The following is a 20569-nucleotide window of genomic DNA, read 5'->3' as shown; positions in this document are numbered from 1 at the left end:
AACCTTTTTTCCAACTCTGCTGCTGTCCCGCGGTCTGGCTGCATTGGCTGTTTTGCCGATATGGCTGCAGAGTAGAAATAATGGGAGGAAAGAATAAGATCAAGGAATAAATGAACACACCCCCAAGCGCCATGTGGAAAAGGCTATAAATGAATATTCACATGGGGCGCAGCGTCGATCTTGATGCCACTTGTTTCATTAATCTTGTTTAATGAAAGCAAAATGATGAAAAATGGCCTGATGGAGGACATGCCTAAAACAAGTAAAGACCCATTGCACATTCAAACGGAAAAGCCTCCGGAGAATAATCCGCGGGTAACTCATGGCAACACGTCACTGTGGGTGCGCTGGCATATTGAGCAATAATGCGTGCCGCGCTCAGACACGCACGAGTTTTTCGTAAGCGCGGCGATCACGTTATTTCCCTGGCTCTCTTCCAAAATCCGCTATTTCGATTACCAATCAGAAAGATGTCTTTGTGGAGTTTCCCCCCATGACCCAGAAGACGAGACCCTTTTTCTGTGTAACCCTAAAAAATCGGCCCACCTTCAACTCCCAATGGCCGATATCGGGCAGAGTAAATGAATCATTTGTGCCGCCCCAGGCGATTCCCAATTGACATGTTGGCTCGAGCGACACTTGGCGCTGCTTTTAAATAGCCGTCCGCTCTGCCCAGCCATCCCGTCTGTCGCCCTTTCGCAGGCTACTTTCCTTTCTCTCTCTCACTCTCATCCTCTCTCTCTTTCTCTTTCTCTTTCTCACTTTCTCCGTATCATTCCCTTTATTGTTATCTCGTTGCAAACGAACAACCATGGCTGCTTTTTCGGTCTCCAGTATGCTCAATAACAATAACGAACACGAGCGGCAACAGCAAACTACGACGAGACCAGCACGCCCAGCTGTTCTCGATATCTCAAATCTTCTGTGCTCTTCCAACGATGAAGCAAGCTTGCCTTCTCTTTCACCGTCTCTCACGCCGTCTCCAACAACCACGCCAGCTTATCCATTCCCGCCCATCACACTGCCACCTATCGATGAGCTGAACAAGCAGATAGATAGGGATGTGATGATTTGGACACCCACCAACGAGATCGGAAACCCGATGACGTCGTCTTTGTCTCTGTCATCGACTTGCACAGCAACGACTAGCTCGACGACAACGAGCTCCAACAGCAGCGCTGCTACCACTGCTACTTGTGCCAAAGAGGAGCCGATCTTCTCATGCACCAATTCTTCTTCTACCTCTACATGCTCTTCTTCAGCATCCGGTTCAAATATGGATTCTTCTGCCACGCAGCAGGCTCCTCCTCCTCTCAAGGCCAAAAGGAAGCGAGCCAACGCAAAGCAGCTCGAGGTTCTCAACCGCGTCTTCGACCGTACATTTTTTCCATCCACCCAGCTTCGGGCTGAGCTTGGCAGACAATTGGGCATGAGCCCACGGACCGTCCAGATTTGGTTCCAGAACAGACGCCAGGCTATTCGAACCCGAGAACGTCAACGACTCTTGAGGATCCGAGACAACAACGACAATAATAATGCTACCGAGAAATGAACAATTGGAAAATCCAAGGATTCTATGCCCCTAACCCATACATCATTTTCTTCATTACTACCTGTCAAATATGATGAAAAGAAAAACATTGCATGTAACCACTCACGCCCCACTGCCTATCTCTCTGTCTAATCCTCTCTCTCTTTACTTGTGTGTGCCTCTTTCTCCTTTTAGCCTCGATCCGTGCTACAACACCTTTCACACTGTCATACATATACACACTCTACTCACTCTGCAACAACCAACCCACAAAACAACCTACAACTATCTCATTTTGTTTTCTTTTTCAACTATTGTATGGAAGCCGCTGTGCGCTTTCTCTTTATATTCCTGCAACATCTCTGCAATGATATTTTACATAAAAACGATAAGCCTACAATGTAATCATACCAGAATCTTCCTCAATAATAATACTATGCTATTTCAACTAGTACATTACTACTACTAGTCTGCCTTTCCGGCACCTTGTTATTGGATATTAATGAAAAATAAAATGAGACTTTAATAAAGGAGTTCGAGACTTTTCCAAACCAGAGCTTTTGTTTATTAATTAGAGCGCTGAATGAATTCCCAGGATTCGGGATCATTTATGGAAAAAATATCTCTTTTCAACCACGCGATATATTTCTTGACAGCTGGAGTCGAATAACTTGTATAGTCCTGCAAGGCTCGTATTACAAAGATTACGGAACTGCTATTACCTCAGAGCGAGGTAGAGGACAAAAATTATTGCTGTCTACAGGCACGGATCACTGGACAGCAGGACATAGTAGGGAGTTGTAGGAAATGCCTCATTTGTCAATACATCAATCAACAATAGATTACCTAATTGTTACCATTGTACAAGTCCTACATGTGCATTCCAAGTGCCAATTTCTCATGCATATCGTATCAACGCTATATAGACCAAGCGTATTCCACAGATGGTAATACGATCCATTACCGCGGATCCTGCAACACCAACAGTAATGCTAATTGGTATTACCGTTGGACCCGCTGCTAGACATATGCAAGGAGAAATTACTCTAAAAGATACTTGCTGCTTTTATACATTTTGATCACAAAGATACTGTCTCCAGCAAAGAAATGAGATCTGTAAAGATGGTCGTCATACGATTTATATATGAAAATGTCGAAGAGATTTGCAGGTGTATTCTCTCTCTAAAAGATTGCATTTTTGTATCTAGTCTTCGTAGCCGGAAGGTGGGTTGCGGGGACGGTTGGGAACTAGACAACGTCAATCAAGAACCACCGGTTAATCGACGCTAGAATCCACACGCTGTGTTTTGTTTTCAAACATACTGGGGTAGTTTAATGGGAGCTCAGGAATACCCTTGAAGCCAAAGTACTCGCGGCGGATGCTGGGCACGGTCAGTACCATGACGGGGCCTGTGTCGAAATCAGGAAAATGAAGCATTAATATCTTTGTCACTTTGTCATCCTCTCGCATTCAATAAAAATAAAAGACCGTACCGACTGCACCGATAGCGCAGGACCAGAAAATAACAGGTTTTTCGAGAGCGAAGCGGCGAAGTGCACCGACCATTCTTTTGTCAAATATTACAAGTGAAGAGGGGGATATGCCAGGCGGGGCCAGTAAACACTTTGTCGTGACGTCGGAATTCTGGTTGGCCTTTTTCGTGCTGCACCTTGCCAGCATACTCGCCTTAGCTGGAAAGCAAAGATCCGTTTTTATTTCTTTGTTCGCTCCCTTGTTGCTTTATACTTTTCTGATTTGCAATGAACCCTCTTCTGTCACCTCGTGAACCTTCTGTACCGCTGCCAGACCCTAGATCGCCCTCACCCTCGTCATCGACAGGACAGGATCTCAACGACACTGACTACTGGCATAAGGCAAGCATAAAGATACTAGTTCCAAAGAAAAGGACCATGATACCAACACATTGTATTTTGTTTTATCAGATGACAGATTGGCTTCAAGAACTTTACACATCGTCGGAAACACCCGTGTTTGAAAAAGACGCCGTGACGCTACATGCGCTTCAAAACTTGCAACAAAAGGCAGAAGCAGCGAACGCAATCATGAGAAACGTACTGGAAGCTAACCGGAAACTGGGCGAAGAGAATGTCAGACAAGGTATACGTTGCATAGTTGTTCCACTCCTTGTTGACGCACGCTGATGTATGTAATATTTCTGACTTCTAGCTGAAACTTGGCAAGAAAGATTGGATGCATTAGAGATCAGCAAGCACTCGCTGTCTAGTCAGGGACGGCGTGCCCTAGAAACCCTGGCGTTGACAGCCATTCGACTTGGAATCAACGACAGCTCGGCGGGCAGGTATAGATTTGGAACGAAAGAGAGCGGATTTGTAACACTGTTTGCTGACGATGCTGTCTGTCTGAAACAAAACAGTTACAGCGCGGCGATTGCACACTTGACGATCGACACGATGGATACGCAGATTGAGCATCAGGGGCTGCAAGACATTGAATATGCATTAGAAAATCGGATTCAGACTGCAGAGTCGGAGCTGTCTAGGATGAAAAGGTAAATTGTAGCCCCAAAAAGTCGGCTATTGTCTTCCCTCAGATTTCGATCAGTTGAGTCTCAGTGTTCTTTCAGCATGCTGTCGTCCCTGCGGGAACGACGGGAAAGCAAGGATAAGACGCTTGTGGAACACTGGAAGCAAGACACTACAGTCTTGAAACAGGAAACGGAGAAAACCCAGCTGTCATATGCAAAGAATCAGGTAAACAATGATGCACAGCTGAGGAATTAGACCATTTTTGTAACTTATACATGTACATAGAAACTGTACGAGGAATCGGGTATAGAGCAGCATCAACTCCGCCTAGAGTCGTTAAAGAAGTTGGAGCAGGACGTGACCACGTTGGAAACAGAAGTAGCTCAGCAAAATGAACTGCTGAGTCAATACGGAGATCTGCCACCTGTAAGTCAGGGTTCAGTTCGTATCGCCGCGATCTTAACTAAATATGCTTCGATTTGCCACAATAGGATATGGTTTTAGCGCTGCTCAAAACAAAGGACGCCGAAAAGCAGTTGGTGAGTGCGAGTCAAAAAGAGAAGAGGATTTCAATACGCTTATGTAAGCTAACAACACGCGGAAACAACATATTTTGTTAGTATGGTCTCCAAAGAGAGCGAGAGCGCATGTTGGCAGACATTGCGGAAGGTGTGCACTGAACCCCAAGCCCTGCTCACTCTTTGAGATATACCCCAAATGCCTTCCCTACTTGATCGTACACAATACCCGCATCTTGTATATACTGATTGATTCTGCAATTCTATCTACGTCGTTTTGTTATTAATTGTTTGCTTGTATGTTGATTTGGATTTTAATGGATATATTTGTTCACTTTAGCGCGAGGTAAAGCTAATGCTGGATCCTAATACTGTGATACAGTTATAGGATTCGCATGGAATGCATTTGTAAAGGCAAATGTTTGCATAGACATGCAAATGTAGGTTTAATTAATCAAGCTCTTATTTCTTTGTTTACTTTATTATAACTTTGCAGTCGCTTTTTGCTCATTTGCATATAGCTCCTTCATTGCCCTCCTGAGGATCTTGCCAGCTTCACTTTTCTCGATGTGATCAATGATCCTGACGCCACCCCGGAGTCGTTTGTGGGCCGCTACGCGCGAGTCGACGTATTCTCTTATTTTCTGTGCCAGTTTCTGTGCATTACTCTTATACTCGGCCCGTAAGACGACATACGCAAGAGGCAGCTCGGTGCCTTGCTTGTCATCATAGACACCAATGACAGCTGCGTCGGCAACGTAAGGGCAAGAGAGAAGCACAGCTTCTAACTCAACAGGCGCGACCTGGAACCCCTTGTACTTGATAAGCTCTTTGATGCGATCGACTATGTATACATTTCCCTCCTTGTCCACTTTAACAATATCGCCTGTGTGCAGCCAGCCATCCTTGTCCAGGGCAGCGCGAGTTGCTTCGTCGTTGTCCTTGTAGCCGAGCATGACGTTGGGTCCTTTGACAAGGAGCTCGCCTGGCTGGTCAATGCCAAGCTCTATGTATCAGTGAACAGTAATAGTAGTCAGTCTTTGTGGTCTTCTTGACATGAAACAATTGCAACGACACATCACCCTTTCCAATTTCGTCGACAATTCTATAACGCATGCAAGGAATGACTCGGCCGACACTGTCAGGTCTGGCGAAGTCCGGCAATTGATACGCGATGGCAGGCGAGACTTCAGTCAAGCCGTAACCCTATAAACGATATTCGCGGTAACAATGTCTGAATAAAAGAAAAAGAAGATTATCTGTTATACTGATGAAAACTTGCCTGTACACAAACCACATTGTACTTTTCGATAACCCTGCGAATCACATCTGCGCCGATGGGGGCCGAACCGACGGAAATAGCCTGAAGGCTAGACAGGTCATATTTATCCACTGCAGGGTTGTTGACAAGATGGATGAGGATAGGCGGAGCAGCCGGCAGATCGGTCACTTTGAAGCGCTGGATGGCCTCGCACATGCGCGTGATCAAATATTTATCCACAATGACAGTAGTGTGGCCCTGTGTGATGGACATGTTAAACATGCGATATATGCCGGCAAAGTGGTACAACGGGATAACTGCAATGAGGACCTTGTGCTCCGGATTGCTGAGCGATCCAGCAAACTTGTCACTTTCCATTGCTAAGGAAATGCAGTTATAATGGCTGGTGTGAGCATTTACATTATCTCTCAAACACCCGCTGCTGCAAATATTACCTCGTCATGACACCTTTACTTGTTCCTGTAGTTCCACTGGAAAAGCACAAGTACGCAACAGTGCTCTTGCTTCCCTCGTGGGTGAGTCTAACAGGTGGTAGGCCTGGTTGGTCGAGATCGACAAGCACATCCATCCACATCCGGACACGTTGCTGGGGATCGCGTATGATTGAAAACACGTGTGATCGAGGGATACCGGCGGCTTGAGCAGCATCCAGTGCAACATCGAGGTTACGAGGATGAGCAATTAGAATCTTTGCCTTTCCAAGTGCAAGAGCTCGACTTAGTTCTGACGAAACATAACTCGTGTTTGCAGGACTGATCGTCATTGCAGCTGCCATGACACCAAAATAGATTGGTGCCATGTATATCTACGTGCACTACTACTTAGCAACATCTAAACCATATAGCAAGCGTGTTGCAAGAGTGCATACATTGTTGGGCGAGTACACGCAAACTGTATCGCCTCTTTGCAGCCCAAACCGCTTCAGTCCAGCATGTAGGGAGTATATGAGTCTTCTCATTTGATAGACGCTTATGGTCTCGCCCGTACGGTCATCAATGAGAAGCGGATGTATTTCCGGTCACTTGTACTGGTTGCTCAGCGCAAACTCTGCAAGGTTGGTGTATGGATACCGCGCATCAAACTCCTGAGACGACATGTATTATGAAAAGACTGGAAGAAGTGAGTCGTGTACGTTGCCCAGTGCGCTCCATTTTATATAACGTTATCGGTTTCCCATGCCCATAGTCTACCACAGAATCGCCGCAAGATGCGAGATAGACCAGCAATAGATTTCACTTTCTCTCCCACCGTATATTGATTTACATATAGCTCTGTGTCGACAGTAAAGAGCTATATACAGGTGGTGCGTTTTATGTAAGCAACCGGTGTAAGAACTTGAAGGAGGTATATCAGAGAAAAAGTAGACGTTAGTATTCAAGTTTATTTCTGGGAGGAGGGAACATTAATACGTAAATAAATTCCCACTCTTTGCCGCTTTAAACCTTGCTGCTGGCTTCTTGGTAGTATGCTCTCGGTGTAAATTTGCACCGTCCACTTTCTTATTTCCCATGCCTTCACTGGTCACATGTCGGCAAAGCATTCATCTTCTGCACATAGATCTTTTGCGGTTCACAGCATCTAAAAGCAGTGCTTTCTCCGAGTGAGTGGAGCAGGCTTAGAGTCTTGACAGTTGACTTTCATGTGTATGGTAGTACCATATAAAAAGTAACACGACGGGAAACGATTGAGCTAGTCATGCATTTCTCTTTACAAGCGCTTTATGCTTGGTTCGCTGAAGCTTATGGCTGGTCTGAGTCTGTAGTATAAACTCGCTTGGTCTTCATAAACGTCCACTCTCCGGCAGTTTTGCATCCGTTTCCCTACTTCAAGCACAGCGTCGTCGAATTCCGATTCTTCAGACTGGCGCTTGCATGAATTGATGTTTGAGAGAATATTACACCTAAAACCTAGCTTCTTGCTGCTTCGAAACAAATTCGCAAACCGTCTTCCTATAATTACCAGTTGATTCCTAGTAAGACTTCTCCCGTCAACTTTCAAGTCTCCCTATTTTCAAGCATAATCCTGCTGTAACCGAGGCCTTGAAATTATCGGGGATCCACTGTAATAGTAGAAAGCTTTGTTTCTTGATAGACTAGAGTTTTTTGATCTAAAACAAACCGTGTGGAAAAAGCAACACAGTTATCAAGTAGCTTGCGCTGCAGAACAGTATTAGACAAATCCTGCAGTGTCAGCAGAATCAATATTTTTGTGGATTCAATGATATTTCCGTATAGATTATTGATAGCTTTATGTCAAGACTGTGCATCATAGGTTGGTATCTTGCTTAAGACGTGAGTTTAAACGAGATCCCACGCTTTTGCCTTGAACATAGTGCGCATTTTTTTTGTTGCTTTCTTTGAATGCGTCCTAAATATTTCCACGAAACTAAAGCAACCTTTAGTATGTACAGTTTATACGCAGTATGATGTGGGTGAGACATTAATAATCTTCTGTCAAACGCAGGAGTAGCGAGGTTGGCATTATTGGTTACATATCTTCGACGAGCGTTGATGCCTCCAACGAAACCTCCAGGAACACGATTCTAGTACGAACGCAATCCACATATAAACATTCAAAGACAGCAGGAACGCATTGAATCGCAGCTGCAAATGTAAAAAGGGACCTGGATTCAAATTCTCGTACTTTTGGCTCTGTTCTCTCAAACATCCCGGTGCTTTGGCTGCTCTCTCGGGCTGCAGTACGATTTCTGACGCTCAACTTGGTAGCCGACATCACCTCTGTCCTGACCCGCTTCTCTCAATGCATCACTTCAAGTCCTCTGTCATGCTCCCTTTTGTTTGTTTTAACAGACCGACCCCGCGAGTAACAAGTATGTATACTACTTAATTACGATTACGCAGCAGTAGTGCAAGATACTAACGTAATGCTCTTATGAAATTCCCTTCTTCCCAATCAATTACATTTGCTCCTAACTCATGGCTTCTTCATATTCATTACTATATTGCCTTCTTTATAATTGATTTTGATTGTTCCTTTTTAATATAAAGATTACAAACGCGTATGATCCCAAACAGCCGCCTGTATAGAATAGCAAGCTACATAATTATTCATCCAAGCGACCTACAGGAACATTCGAGTCTATTCTCTGTACATGCTCTACACTCTTTCCGAAAAGTAATTTCGTACCCCAGTGGAAATCGATGTCGCATTTTGCCCAAGTGTGAATTTCGCATTTCCCAAAAATAGGTTTCGCATACGGACAAATCAGATATCGCATATCCAGGAGGCCTTGTCGCACAAAGCTTGGCGTCTCGAACAATATAAAGTACGTAAGCATTTTCAGCCTCAGCGTGCATCCTTCATACCACGCCGTACAATTCGAAGTTTCACATCGCAAGATGAGCGTTCAGTTTTTCTATGAAGATGGACAAGGTACTGTCGTCGATGAGCATGGAAGGCCTGATCCCATGGACTATGTTGTTGACGAGGAGCAGTATGCTCTTGAAACGGTATGTTCGTACACGCAGCGTTGTTGTAATATGCCTCGCGAAAGAGACCGCGAGTTAGATGCTATGCTGATCGAAAATACGAATAAGGGCATAGATGTTCGCATGAGAGAAGCATCTGTTAAGCGAGCTACACGCTCTACACGGACCAGGACGAAGTCAGGTTCTTCAAGCTGTTGTTTGAGAAATGTCTGAGTGCCTCGGCTGCCGCAAAGAAATTGGATACCCATGTTTGTACGGCTCAAAGATGGGCCAAACAGTATGAGAAAGATCCTGACAGCATATTTGAGCAGCGTAAGAAGTACGGCCGCCCGCGGATTGTTAATGAGGAACATAAGAGGGTCATTTTAGAGCACCTTGACAAAAATCCTTCGGCTGTCCTGGAACAGCTGATGGAGCGACTGCTTCAGCGATTTGAGGGACTCAAGGTTTCTAAGAGTACTGTTTATGACTTTGTGAGAGCACAGTGCAACCTGTCACTTAAAAAGGCCCGGTTTCAGCCTGTGGACAGGAACAGCGAGGACAAAATCCAAGAGCGCCTTGACTGGGTGCTCAAGTGGGAGGGGACCGACATGGATTTCATGACCAATTGCGTCTTCTTTGATGAGTCTGCCTTCCACGTCAACGTGAAGCATAGTATGGCCTGGTCCAAGAAAGGCTCGCCCGCAGTGGTCACAGTCCCCAAAACGCGAGCGCAGACGACTATCATCTTGGGGGCGATCTCTGCCTCAAATCTGATTAAGTGCAGCCTGAGGCTTCCACAGCCGCCGGCCAAGAAGAGAAAGCGAGGAGGTTATGCTGAGCTTATGAGCACAGGAACTGTTACAGGGCACTACCTTAGCTTTCTGAAGGCTACAATGGATGAGATGGATAATTATCCACAAATGAAGGGCTACTACCTTGTAATGGATAATGCACCTATCCACAAGTCTGAAGATGTAGCTAAATATATCATGTCTTGAGGATACCGGTATGCCTATCTGCCCTCATACTCTCCCGAGCTCAATCCTATTGAGCAGTTTTGGTCAGTTGTCAAGAGCAAAGTTACGCGCAACAGGTTCTTAGCGAAAGAGACACTGATGACCAGGATCAGTGAAGCTTTTGGCAGTTTAAGGTTGACCGACTACGGAGGCTTCGTTGCGCACCCTAATAAATGCTTAGACAAGTGTCGCAATTGAGAGCATCTGTAATATGGCAAGGTCTGCGTCTCATTACAGGTCGATGCGTGCCACAAGACGTTCTGGGAATGATTTTCGGAAAGAGTAGACAGTGCTGGAAGAGGGTCTTTCTTGAGTGGAGATACTGCGATGGCTGAACGATCCAAACGCCTAACGTAATGACGGTGTAGCTCTGTCTGGCAGTAGCAGAGTTTGCACAACACAACGAAGTTTAATCCGTTAATAAAAGCATTGCTTACAGAATTTTTATTAAGCTGAACGCTGTACAGGCGCTACACGACAATCAAATACTTTTAAATTCTTTGGCTGGGCGTGAATATGATGACTTCGACGGTGGAAGGAATGAGATCAACAAGATTTTTAATTTTGGGTTGCTCCCTAAGAAAGGTTAATATGGTGCAGTTTTATATCATCCTTACCTGATAAAATCGTAAACATTTTCATAATTGGTGCTTAATCCCGCAAAATCGAGTACAACAAGGTACACAGGTTTCGTCGTCACCTTCAAATAAGGTAATAAATCTAGATGAAATGGACAATCAGAATTAAGGGCCTTGTCTACTTTATCTTGCTCCTTACCTTGTGTCGTGCCTTGGATAACTTTTAGTTGGTTCATAATCTCGTCCCAACGCGGCAAGTCACGGGTTGCATTTGGCTCACTGCTGTCGCTACTGGGAGAGACGTAGGTATGGCTTGGTGCTGATGATCTCTGGATGTCTAAAGTATGCTGGACGATAGGTCGTGTGCTTTGCCTCTCGATAGTAGAAGCGAAGACATTCATGTGCGTTTGTACTTCCGGCTGTTGTTGCATTGCTGGACGCTCCTCTGCAAGTCTCATCGATCGCAAGTATAGTGGTCCTGAAAGTCGATTGTAGCTATACCAGATAAAAGCTTATACGTCGTCGTTCCAGTGGTGATTATGGAACGCAGAGACACTCTATCAATACATACGAGGAAAACCTTGTCTCAAGTCTGACGTGATTGTTGTTGCAGCAGCTTTTGAACACAACAATCCATCAATGTGCAAATTCATCAACAATCTTTGTTGCAAAGGGCAGCAGCATTACTCCTGATCGGAGCTAGGATTCCAGACATGCATTGTCTCTCTTTTCCCTTCACAACCACGCAAGCAAATGAGCGACGACTATGAGAATGTCGAGTGGAACGTACACGCCACTGCAGATGCATACACTCCATTAGCAGAGTCTGACGACCCGCTGTCTGTCTTTAGCAGTACAGTCAACCATAAAGATTTTGCGAACCAAGTACGTTTTGACATGACAGTGATAAACGAGCTATTATGTTCGGGGCGCATAACGTGTTGTTGAACTGCTCTACGCTCACAGAGCTTTGCATCTACCAATGGTCACAGCACACCACAGTCACCAAAAGCAGCAACCGTACCGTATGTCAATACGAATGATTCTACAGAGTCTTTAGATACCAGTCCATCACCACCGTTACCTCCTCCGTCTTCTGTGAATGCCCGACAACAGCAGCCACCACTTAGCAGCATTGAATATACAGCAAAACCAATGACAATACGGATAAGCGATCCTCAAAAGCACACTGATTCGCAGGGTGCTTACATTTCGTATCTCATCACTACCACGGTACAGAAACTTTGTGATTCAAGAAACAAAGAAGAGAATAACTAACAATTATCCTTAGACGTCTGTGGAATCGTTCTCCTCCCGGCAGCCAAGACCCGTGAGGAGAAGATACCAGGATTTTGTCTGGCTCCATAATGCATTGACTCTAGAATTTCCGGCATCTATAGTACCTCCGTTACCGGAGAAGCATCGACTAGGTAGGTACATGCAGCAATGTTTACGAATCCGGCTTTTTGGTCATCGACTCAAGGATCTTAGAATATATCAAGGGAGATCGCTTCGGACCTGAGTTTGTAGAAAGGCGAAGAGTGAGGTATACTACGAAACAATGTGATTTATACAGAGTGTAACTAAATGCGCTATCTTACAGTCTGCAATGGTTTTTGGATCGGATAGCTCGACATCCAGAGCTACAGCAATCAGCCTGCTGCAGAGTGTTTTTAGAATCCACGGACTTTGTAAGTGCTTGTGTATAGGTATCGGCCGAGAATTGCCGAGCTGATTTTTGTATGGGCAGCGGAACGATAAGCGCATGCAATCACGGAGAGTTCCACAGGCAGCATCCGTACTCGAATCTCTCAGTGATACCTTATTGAATGCGTTTGCCAAAGTGAAAAAACCGGATGAACGTTTCGTCGACATGAAGGAAAATATCGACCGCCTCCAGGATAATTTGGATATAATAGAAAGACTGTACTCCAGAATCGGCAAAAGACAGAGTGGTAAGTGGCAAAAGATCATCGAGGAATTGGTTGATTTTTTTTTCGATAGTTAACTGGTTTGTCTACAGATTTACATCAAGATTACGTGAGTTTCGCTGCAAGTATCCAAGGCTTGTCTGGACTGGAAACAGGAGTGGCACAGCCGTTACATCAATTTGCAGAAACTACAAAGGCATACGCCGATGCTATGCACGAGATGGTGAGCATTTTGGTTCTGTCACTTTAGCGTTATCATTGTTTTTGGCTGAAATAAGTTTACAACAGATTCATCAAGAAGATCTCATGTTCCTGAACGATGTCCACGAACTCTTGGCATACTGCCACGCTGCCAAGGTAAGTTGCGTGTAACGTATGATGTGTCAACTGATGAGAAGAATTGGGTCTCTTAATTTTCACCATTTTAGGCCGTGCTTCGTGCCCGTGATCAAAAGCAAGTCGACTTTGAAGAATTGTCTGCGTACCTACACAGGACAATCCAGGAGAAGGAGCGACTTCGTCATCCAGGCCGAAATATCGGCGGCGGCGGTGGTTTGAATATCAGCGAGTTTGTGACGGATCGGCTCAATGAAGTTCGAGGCGTCGACATGCAGCGTGCAAGGCTAGAGAAAATAGCTCGGTTAGAACGACGTGTAAAAGAGGTAAAAAAAAGCAATACATTGCTGCGATGGATAGGCCCTGACAACACGGCGCTGTGTAGCTCGAGTCGGAGGTGTCTCAAGCGAACGATGCTTCAAACGCATTTTCCAATCAAGTTCTCAAGGAACACCAGATTTTCGAAAAGGCAAAGACGGAGGAATTAAAACAAGGATTGGCAGCATACGCGGATTCTCACATTAACTTTTTCCAAAAGGTATGCGAAATGCCATTTGCTGAGTAGCGATTTTTTATATATTTACATGATTTCATTCCAGGGCATTACAGTTTGGGAAAGCATACTACCTGTCCTGGAAAATATCCGGGTGGAAGATACCGAGGATGAGGATGTATTAGCCGAAGAAGAATAAATAGTTAGCTGTTTGCTACCTTGAGAACTTTTTGCAATGCGTTAAATTGGTTTCTCATAATTGATAACCTATATCAGCAAGAAATACGAAGCTTGTGGCATTTATTCTTTAGGAATAGAGAAAGTATTTATCCAAAGATATTTGACTATGAGAAGTAGGGTCATGGGTTTCCAAGTACAGCACAACTAGCATTGGAAAAGTGTTGAGGGAATGAATGCTTGACATGCTTGTTAAGTAGCGTTTTGCATGTTTGCAACCATCGTTTCACGATGCTCGATCAAATAATCCAGAATTTCTTAGCATAATAGTAATTAGTTGAGCATATCTGATAGGCATGTATGCTATGTTTGTTCTCTTACCAGTGAATGATTTCTTTTGGAAATCAGGGACGGTCACACGAATCCTCAGATATGTGTCTCTGCAAGCCCGTGGTGTGCTAAGGAGAAAAAGCTGGTGAGATTGCTGCACAGTGTACAAGTTAAAGAAGGGCAAAAGCTTACAATGGCGCTTCTTTGCAAGGTACGCGATTGAACACGATATCTGATTCTTTTTTCCAATCAAACTCTCGCATTCTACAAACGGGCATGGACACATTTCAGTCATCCACATCCTTGTCCAGGCATTTGCTTAGACTTACCTCTTGAATAAGGCTAACTGTGCAGGTACATCCATTTTACGAAGGGATTGTATCTGTACAAATCCACCAGTGTCCCAAAACTTTCTGTGAAGTTGCGTAGGCGTGAATTTTGAATTAAATGTCTCCTTTGAGACTTGCTCCCACGGAATAGCGCTGCTGCCCTGATCTTCGTACTTTGCAGTCGCCTCTTTGAGTTTAGCTACATCCTCCTTTGTCCACCTTTGTCCTGTTACGCAAGGAACAGTTAGCTCATATTTACTACGCAGGTGTTTTTACCAAGCCGAACCTGTCGGAACTCGACGTGCTGCTTGATCGCGCAGTGCGCGTGCTCGACTTCTACAAGCATCAGCAGAGCGCCCCAGAGCCTTTCCAACCTCGAGATAGTTATTTGCTGTCGTTCCTAGCAAACTATATCACAAAGGAAGAGAGAAAGATCACGTGAGCATACTCGCTCCTTCTTCCTTTCAGAGGACATCAGACTTACTCTAGTAGCTTTTTATCCTCCTCTTCTGTCCAACGTCCACGATATTGTCCTGCATGATATGCAGTCCTGGTGTGCCGAATAATGTGATAGAGAGCGCGATTCGGGAACGGCTTGGCAATTCTCCACCAAAAGCGAAGATGCTTCCTCGCTGGTTCAGCAACCATAGTTTGGAAATCCTCAAACGATATGCCTTGCCGCTATGTTCAAGCAAATTAGTGATTCACGCCAAACGCGCAAACACGGACGATTTTATTACCTTGCAGACTTTTTTGACTTGCTTCTCGAGTTTTATACGTTCTTCCCCTGTCCACTGTCCTGTAGATACCTCCCATCCATATTTGTTCACTCTACTCTTGACATCTTTTCGTGGTGATTCGTGCCACGGGTATCTGGGCTTATAATTCTCATCATCATCATCATCCTCTCCTGAGCTGCTGTCACTGTCAGAGTCAGAAATAAAGTCGTCGTGGCCCACTCTGATGCTCTCGCCCTCCAGAAGACGTCGATTGCGATATTTGGACCTAGCATTGATATCCTCACTTTCAATCACTCTGTGGAATTTCGGCTGTAACCGGTTTTGCACAGTCTTCGTCTTCAACTCTGTTTTCCGTCGTCTTTTTCTGGGTCGCTCATCGTTTGATGTAGAAGCTATTTGTTCATTTCCTTCGTCGTTGCTATTCCTGTTCTCCTTGTCATCAATGCTTTCGTCCTCCTCTGCTTTACTCATCGTCTCCTTCGATTCAGATGATCGCGAATTGGATGGTTTTGTCGATTCTTCTTGTCGTTGCTCCTGCTGTTGCTCCGTCGATTCCTTTCGACGTTTCATTTTCCTAGCCTTTTTAAGCGTTTCCTTTTCTTTTTGCATTGATGCAGGTTCTGCGGGTTTTTGTTGCGACGAAGTCAATGTAACCTCAGTCTTTACTTGTGTTTGTTGTTGTTGTTGTTGTTGTTGTTGTTGTTGTTGTTGTTGCTTGTCTGCCATATCACGTTTCGTCTTTTCTTGAGGAGGCGATGGTTGCACGTTTGAGTGATCTGCCTCCCGATTCAAATCCTTTGCTTGGCTATTTTGCGGAGCCACCTGCTCGTCCGCTACATTCCTCGATTCCTTAGACTTTTAAGATTGGTGTCAACATCACAAGGTTACAAGTGTCAAACCAAAGTATTGGCTTACATGTTCATGCTTCCGATCACGCTTCTTATCTTTCTTGTGCTTGTGTTTCTTGTCTTTATGCTTTTTGTGCTTTTTAGCGCTCTTTTCTGCGCCTTTGTCACGTTTCTTCTTCTTAATTGCGCCCTCAGTTTTTCTAATGTCCTTTTCTTCCTTGTGCTTTTTCTCTTTGGACATTGCCAGAGTAGGGGGAAAGAGGTGTTCAGGGCAAGCCACTGCAATGTGCATGAAACAAGTTTGTCCGAAATTAAATTCACTCACATTTTTGTCCTTGGAACGGGCACAAATTCAAGTCTGCATGAAGCAGTCCTCTTCGATGTAACATTGTATGTAACGAAAGAGAAGAAAATTAATATATGACTACAAGAAAGGAGTAAAGAGGAAGAGAGATAAACTAGTGATAATCTGATGTGAGTCTTTGTCGTGAAGAATGGAGATCCTCATCGCTGCTGCTAAATGCACTCTCAACACTGTCCGACCGTTTGTTGAACAAGTGCGAAAATCCATCCCTGGTGTCTTGTGCTCGTTGATGATTACTGGCGGTAGTGAAAGTAATCTTTTCGTCTGGAGGAGGAATAAAAGGTTTTGATGATTCTTGCTGCTGCTGCGTCGATGAGGATTGCGATGGTATATCTGTCTTTTTATCTGTTAATGCATATTGCTTGTTAGCGTGATCAAGAGATCGGAATAATTCATCATCAACGTAGTACGCCTTGAACAACATCTCGAGTACTTGCAACCGTTCTTCGACGCGTGATACACGCTCTGCCTCAGTCTCGTTGGCAAGACTCGCAAGGTTCTGCATGCTGAAGCGATGATGTACCGGATCGATGAACGGGACACCAGAGTCGGTCGTCCTAAAGCTTTTGCTGAGACCGCGCAAAAGCGATCTCTTCATGTCGCCGATAGACCACCTCTGAACAATACCCCAGGGCGACCGAGGGCGATAGCCGAACAGCCATGTTTGGAGCGCGACAAGGAGACCGAAAATGCCGCCAACAAATCCAAGAGCGTTCAGCAAGGTATACATTTTGACTTCGCGGTCAGTAATGTTGGCGAAAGTTTCCGGGAACACGGCCATGAATCCCAGATCCGAGTGAGTTGCTGTGTAGTTTGGATTAGGCGCTTCTTGTCTAAAGTTTGTCTCGATTTCAGGCGTCGAGTTGCTGATCGGCAGGAAGCCCACATAGTTCCATCCGACAGACTGCAGATATCGATGATCGACAAGATCGTAGCTCATGGCGCTGTACGTGAATGGCTGTATCGTGTACACATTGGTTGCCTGGATATCGTTTCGCTCTCCATTCTGCCAATTCAGAACGTCGGCATCAGACATGAGAAGTGGTATCGAATCTTGGAGGTTATAGAGTTTTGCGTTGGGATCCATCTCTTTGGGGTATGCTGACACATGGATGCGTCCGTAAGATATAGACTGATCTCCAAAGAACGTGAACAGGAGCCGTGAACCATTGTTGGCTCCGGACGTTGAAGTCATCTGGAAGTCTGTAGTTGAACGGAATAAGAAACAATTGATTGCTCCCAGATTGTCAGCGAATGTCGGCGTGAAAATGCTCATGTTAAGAGCAGTGATGAAGCTTGTGCAAGAATAGCCGTTATCTGTCTGGCAGACGACGCCGGGATTCCTTGGGTCGACCGGGTTCGGATATGTCGGAAATCCATCGAAACAAAATCGTAAATCTACGAAAGAGTATCAGTGGATGCGTTGGCCGGAATATATGCAGCTATTGTTTCTTTACCTGGCACTGCTACTTGGGCAGCTGATTCCTCAATTCTTTCAGTGACATTGGGGCTAGTTACTGCTTGTCGAATAATAAAGACAAGACACAGTGCAAAAATGACAAGCAGGAAAAATTGACTACAGATCCTGGCAGTCTCGGCCCAAATGGGTTCACCGGTACTATTCAGCATATGTGTAAACAATTGTTCACCTACAACATATACTTTGAGAAGCAATAATGGTTTTGCAGAACTTACCGTGGATGCCAGATATCATGGTGGATTCGGGCAATAAGCCAGCGAATATACGTCTGGAAACGCCACAGAAGGAATAATATGACTGCAAGCAACGCGGCTCCTGCGATAACTACGCCGACAATGATACCGGTGGATATCGTCGAGGAACTGCTGGAATCACTAGTATCGAAAGTTTGCAGCCATTCACTGCTGTCAAGAGAGTACACGTTTATATCGTTGTAATATGTATTTAATGCAGAGCCTACAACATATCTGTTTTAGTTGCAGCAAAGGAGGCAACATGGGAAATATACATACCGAACGCCACAGTAAAATGATTGTCGTCGAGAAGAGATGCTGCTGCATATGAGCGTCTGGATGGTGGAATGCCCTGGATCGTCGGTATCGACCACGTCCAAGAGCTCGTGTCGAGAACCGCTACAGCGTTCAGGTACGCTCGATGTCGCATATCAGCACCGTTGTCACCTGATTGTCTTAATTTTAGCAATACTTGTCTGAAACAAGAAGGACAAGCTCTGTACATACCTCCAAAGATAACTATTCTGTCACCGGATACTACAAGGAACGAGAGGAAGGATCAGCGATCGATTCTAATTTCTGTGCGACACCACATACTCACCGACTATGGCATTGTGTGAAGTACGGGTGGATGGAATCTGACCCGTAGCATTTTTCACAGACCACGTCGATGACGTGGTATCGAAAACTGGTAACTGGGTCATTGGAGCGAGTCCGCTTGTCATCTGGCCGTTGTTGTTGGATACGACGACACCGCCCACGATAACTAGCAACCCATTGCTGATGTGTGTACAAGGAAATGGAAAAAAAAATAAGGTTCCGGTCCTTGGAAAATTTTCGCATTGCTGCTGCATTGTCTTACCTCAGAAGCGATGATGTATGGCCGTACATGGCGACTGTGAAACTCGGCAGCTGAGTGTATGTCATGGTAGACAGATCGAGTTGCCACATATCATTGAAGCTTGCGGTCATGTTGAGCGCGCCACCAAAGATGTATACTCTGTTGCTAGACTGGTCAAGCGAAGTGCTGAAAAGTTGTCTGTTGTTTGGTGCGGTCGCCGTTGTCGTCGCGTTCGTGCTACCATTGCCTCTCAAAGTTTGCCAAGCTTGAGAGCTAAAACTGTATTGATAGACCTGCATTGGCAACACTTGATTTGCTGTTGCTTGGGCTATGCCGCCAAGGAGATAAAAGCTGTCTCCCTGTGCCGTGTAGATTGCTTCACCGTACGTGGTGCCGGGCGGAGGATTCGACTGTGGTAAAACGTTCCACGTAAATCCATTGCTTGTCTGAGTCAGCTGGTACAAGTCGTTCGTGAAAGTTGTCGTAGCGTTTTCGCCGCCGAAAAGGATCATCGATTGGTTCCTTGTTGCGAAAGCCATGCCACCTTTGAAAGGTAGCGTGGATGCAAGGTTAGGTGCATAAAAATAACCTTGAACGCCTGTCAGCGCGAACAAATGCAGCAGTAGCGTCGTCGCGACGACGGCGTAATTGCCGAAGGCTTTCATGGCAAGCAGGTAAAAGAAAAAGAATATGTAATTTTTCTCGCTTGGTCGGAAGAGGGAGGAATTGAAAAGAAAAGAATCGGGACAAGGAAGGAGTCAAGATATATATTTTTATTGGTAACTGTCCAGGAGTGTTAAAAGAAGGCTAGAGCAGCCTTCTATTTTTGTGCTTTTCTTGAGCATATCCATATCTGTAAGGAGGAGAGATGGTCTAATACGTTCCTGCACTCTCGTTGCGTCGCGCTTCCTCTCCTCGTTTTTTCTCTCGTTTTCTTTAGCTTTCCTTCAGTAATTCGCCTTGTATTTCAGACGTCGAGCTGTAAAGGGTATTTTGATCCTTCCTTCTTTCCAAGCAGCAACAACAATGCATGCTCTCAACGACAGTCCAAATTTGGAGAAACAATGCTGGATAATCTAATTTTGCTACAGTGCTCACCCCCTTCCTTTCTTTCACATGCGAAGAAGCAGTACGTCGATTACACTCATTCCTCTGTGAGAAGGCACTGTCGCATTCGCTCTTGCTCCATTTCACTTAAATTTGAAATACCAAATCCCTGCCTCCACTACAGTCCGCATAAATGCAGTTTCCGGGAACAGTCCGTTGCGAAGAATCCGCTTGCCAGAGATACTAACAGGGAATTGCTTTACCGATATGGCCAAAGTTGCAGTGATGTCATATGCATTGTGGAGGCCTTTAATTATTATCGCATATTGCACCTATTTCTTTTATCAGTAAGGCTGGGTACGCCCTAATGCTCTCTTTATCTGCCAACGGCAATACATACACAATCCATCACACGGTGGACTCGAAAACACACAGAATTAAGCAAAGGATGTTTTGCCTGTCTGAAAATAGTAATGCTTTCTGATCGACTGACTACCATTTATTACACAATGGCCATTAAAAGTATGTATGAAAAAGAATGTGATCGAACATACCA

General features: G+C 44.9%; 11 protein-coding genes across 11 annotated transcripts; 6 read left to right on the top strand and 5 right to left on the bottom strand.

Annotated features, from left to right (window-relative positions):
• Window positions 1–811: 811 nt before the first annotated feature.
• VTP01DRAFT_4895 (uncharacterized protein) lies at window positions 812–1552 on the top strand (the record flags this gene model as incomplete). The annotated part of the gene is made up of 1 exon (XM_069383626.1): window positions 812–1552. The coding sequence occupies one exon, from the start codon at window positions 812–814 to the stop codon at window positions 1550–1552; it is 741 nt and encodes a 246-aa protein (XP_069244309.1).
• A 70-nt stretch (window positions 1553–1622) lies between these two features.
• VTP01DRAFT_4894 (uncharacterized protein) lies at window positions 1623–2000 on the top strand (the record flags this gene model as incomplete). Its single annotated transcript, XM_069383625.1, has 1 exon — window positions 1623–2000. One exon carries the CDS (start codon window positions 1623–1625, stop codon window positions 1998–2000), a length of 378 nt encoding a protein of 125 aa, XP_069244308.1.
• A 735-nt stretch (window positions 2001–2735) lies between these two features.
• Window positions 2736–3212, bottom strand: VTP01DRAFT_4893 (uncharacterized protein; the record flags this gene model as incomplete). Its single annotated transcript, XM_069383624.1, has 3 exons — window positions 2736–2779; window positions 2855–2941; window positions 3026–3212. 3 exons carry the CDS (start codon window positions 3210–3212, stop codon window positions 2736–2738), a joined length of 318 nt encoding a protein of 105 aa, XP_069244307.1.
• An 80-nt stretch (window positions 3213–3292) lies between these two features.
• Window positions 3293–4719, top strand: VTP01DRAFT_4892 (uncharacterized protein; the record flags this gene model as incomplete). Its single annotated transcript, XM_069383623.1, has 8 exons — window positions 3293–3406; window positions 3476–3650; window positions 3720–3852; window positions 3928–4062; window positions 4138–4264; window positions 4325–4465; window positions 4531–4578; window positions 4660–4719. 8 exons carry the CDS (start codon window positions 3293–3295, stop codon window positions 4717–4719), a joined length of 933 nt encoding a protein of 310 aa, XP_069244306.1.
• Window positions 4720–5039: 320 nt separating this feature from the next.
• Window positions 5040–6638, bottom strand: VTP01DRAFT_4891 (uncharacterized protein; the record flags this gene model as incomplete). The annotated part of the gene is made up of 4 exons (XM_069383622.1): window positions 5040–5563; window positions 5640–5763; window positions 5852–6221; window positions 6274–6638. The coding sequence occupies 4 exons, from the start codon at window positions 6636–6638 to the stop codon at window positions 5040–5042; spliced, it is 1383 nt and encodes a 460-aa protein (XP_069244305.1).
• Window positions 6639–8349: 1711 nt separating this feature from the next.
• VTP01DRAFT_4890 (uncharacterized protein) lies at window positions 8350–8864 on the top strand (the record flags this gene model as incomplete). Its single annotated transcript, XM_069383621.1, has 3 exons — window positions 8350–8384; window positions 8443–8669; window positions 8848–8864. 3 exons carry the CDS (start codon window positions 8350–8352, stop codon window positions 8862–8864), a joined length of 279 nt encoding a protein of 92 aa, XP_069244304.1.
• A 334-nt stretch (window positions 8865–9198) lies between these two features.
• VTP01DRAFT_4889 (uncharacterized protein) lies at window positions 9199–10268 on the top strand (the record flags this gene model as incomplete). The annotated part of the gene is made up of 2 exons (XM_069383619.1): window positions 9199–9309; window positions 9459–10268. 2 exons carry the CDS (start codon window positions 9199–9201, stop codon window positions 10266–10268), a joined length of 921 nt encoding a protein of 306 aa, XP_069244303.1.
• Window positions 10269–10429: 161 nt separating this feature from the next.
• On the bottom strand, window positions 10430–11322 carry VTP01DRAFT_4888 (uncharacterized protein; the record flags this gene model as incomplete). Its single annotated transcript, XM_069383618.1, has 3 exons — window positions 10430–10745; window positions 10904–11006; window positions 11064–11322. 3 exons carry the CDS (start codon window positions 11320–11322, stop codon window positions 10430–10432), a joined length of 678 nt encoding a protein of 225 aa, XP_069244302.1.
• A 295-nt stretch (window positions 11323–11617) lies between these two features.
• VTP01DRAFT_4887 (uncharacterized protein) lies at window positions 11618–13823 on the top strand (the record flags this gene model as incomplete). The annotated part of the gene is made up of 11 exons (XM_069383617.1): window positions 11618–11749; window positions 11831–12097; window positions 12156–12294; window positions 12356–12410; window positions 12468–12555; window positions 12615–12819; window positions 12888–13018; window positions 13084–13152; window positions 13224–13457; window positions 13517–13669; window positions 13731–13823. 11 exons carry the CDS (start codon window positions 11618–11620, stop codon window positions 13821–13823), a joined length of 1566 nt encoding a protein of 521 aa, XP_069244301.1.
• A 230-nt stretch (window positions 13824–14053) lies between these two features.
• VTP01DRAFT_4886 (uncharacterized protein) lies at window positions 14054–16289 on the bottom strand (the record flags this gene model as incomplete). Its single annotated transcript, XM_069383616.1, has 8 exons — window positions 14054–14118; window positions 14183–14259; window positions 14324–14395; window positions 14461–14686; window positions 14747–14868; window positions 14945–15141; window positions 15201–16055; window positions 16116–16289. The coding sequence occupies 8 exons, from the start codon at window positions 16287–16289 to the stop codon at window positions 14054–14056; spliced, it is 1788 nt and encodes a 595-aa protein (XP_069244300.1).
• A 217-nt stretch (window positions 16290–16506) lies between these two features.
• VTP01DRAFT_4885 (uncharacterized protein) lies at window positions 16507–19631 on the bottom strand (the record flags this gene model as incomplete). Its single annotated transcript, XM_069383615.1, has 7 exons — window positions 16507–17810; window positions 17870–18030; window positions 18108–18348; window positions 18405–18572; window positions 18633–18662; window positions 18727–18905; window positions 18988–19631. 7 exons carry the CDS (start codon window positions 19629–19631, stop codon window positions 16507–16509), a joined length of 2727 nt encoding a protein of 908 aa, XP_069244299.1.
• Window positions 19632–20569: the final 938 nt, after the last annotated feature.

The sequence above is a fragment of the Rhizomucor pusillus genome (genome assembly GCF_041956525.1).
Source record: "Rhizomucor pusillus strain CBS 183.67 unplaced genomic scaffold VTP01scaffold_2, whole genome shotgun sequence".
In the NCBI taxonomy this organism is placed as follows: Eukaryota; Fungi; Mucoromycota; class Mucoromycetes; order Mucorales; family Lichtheimiaceae; genus Rhizomucor; species Rhizomucor pusillus.
The sequence above is the reverse complement of the archived record's forward strand: the minus strand, read 5'-3'. Positions and strand labels throughout refer to the sequence as shown.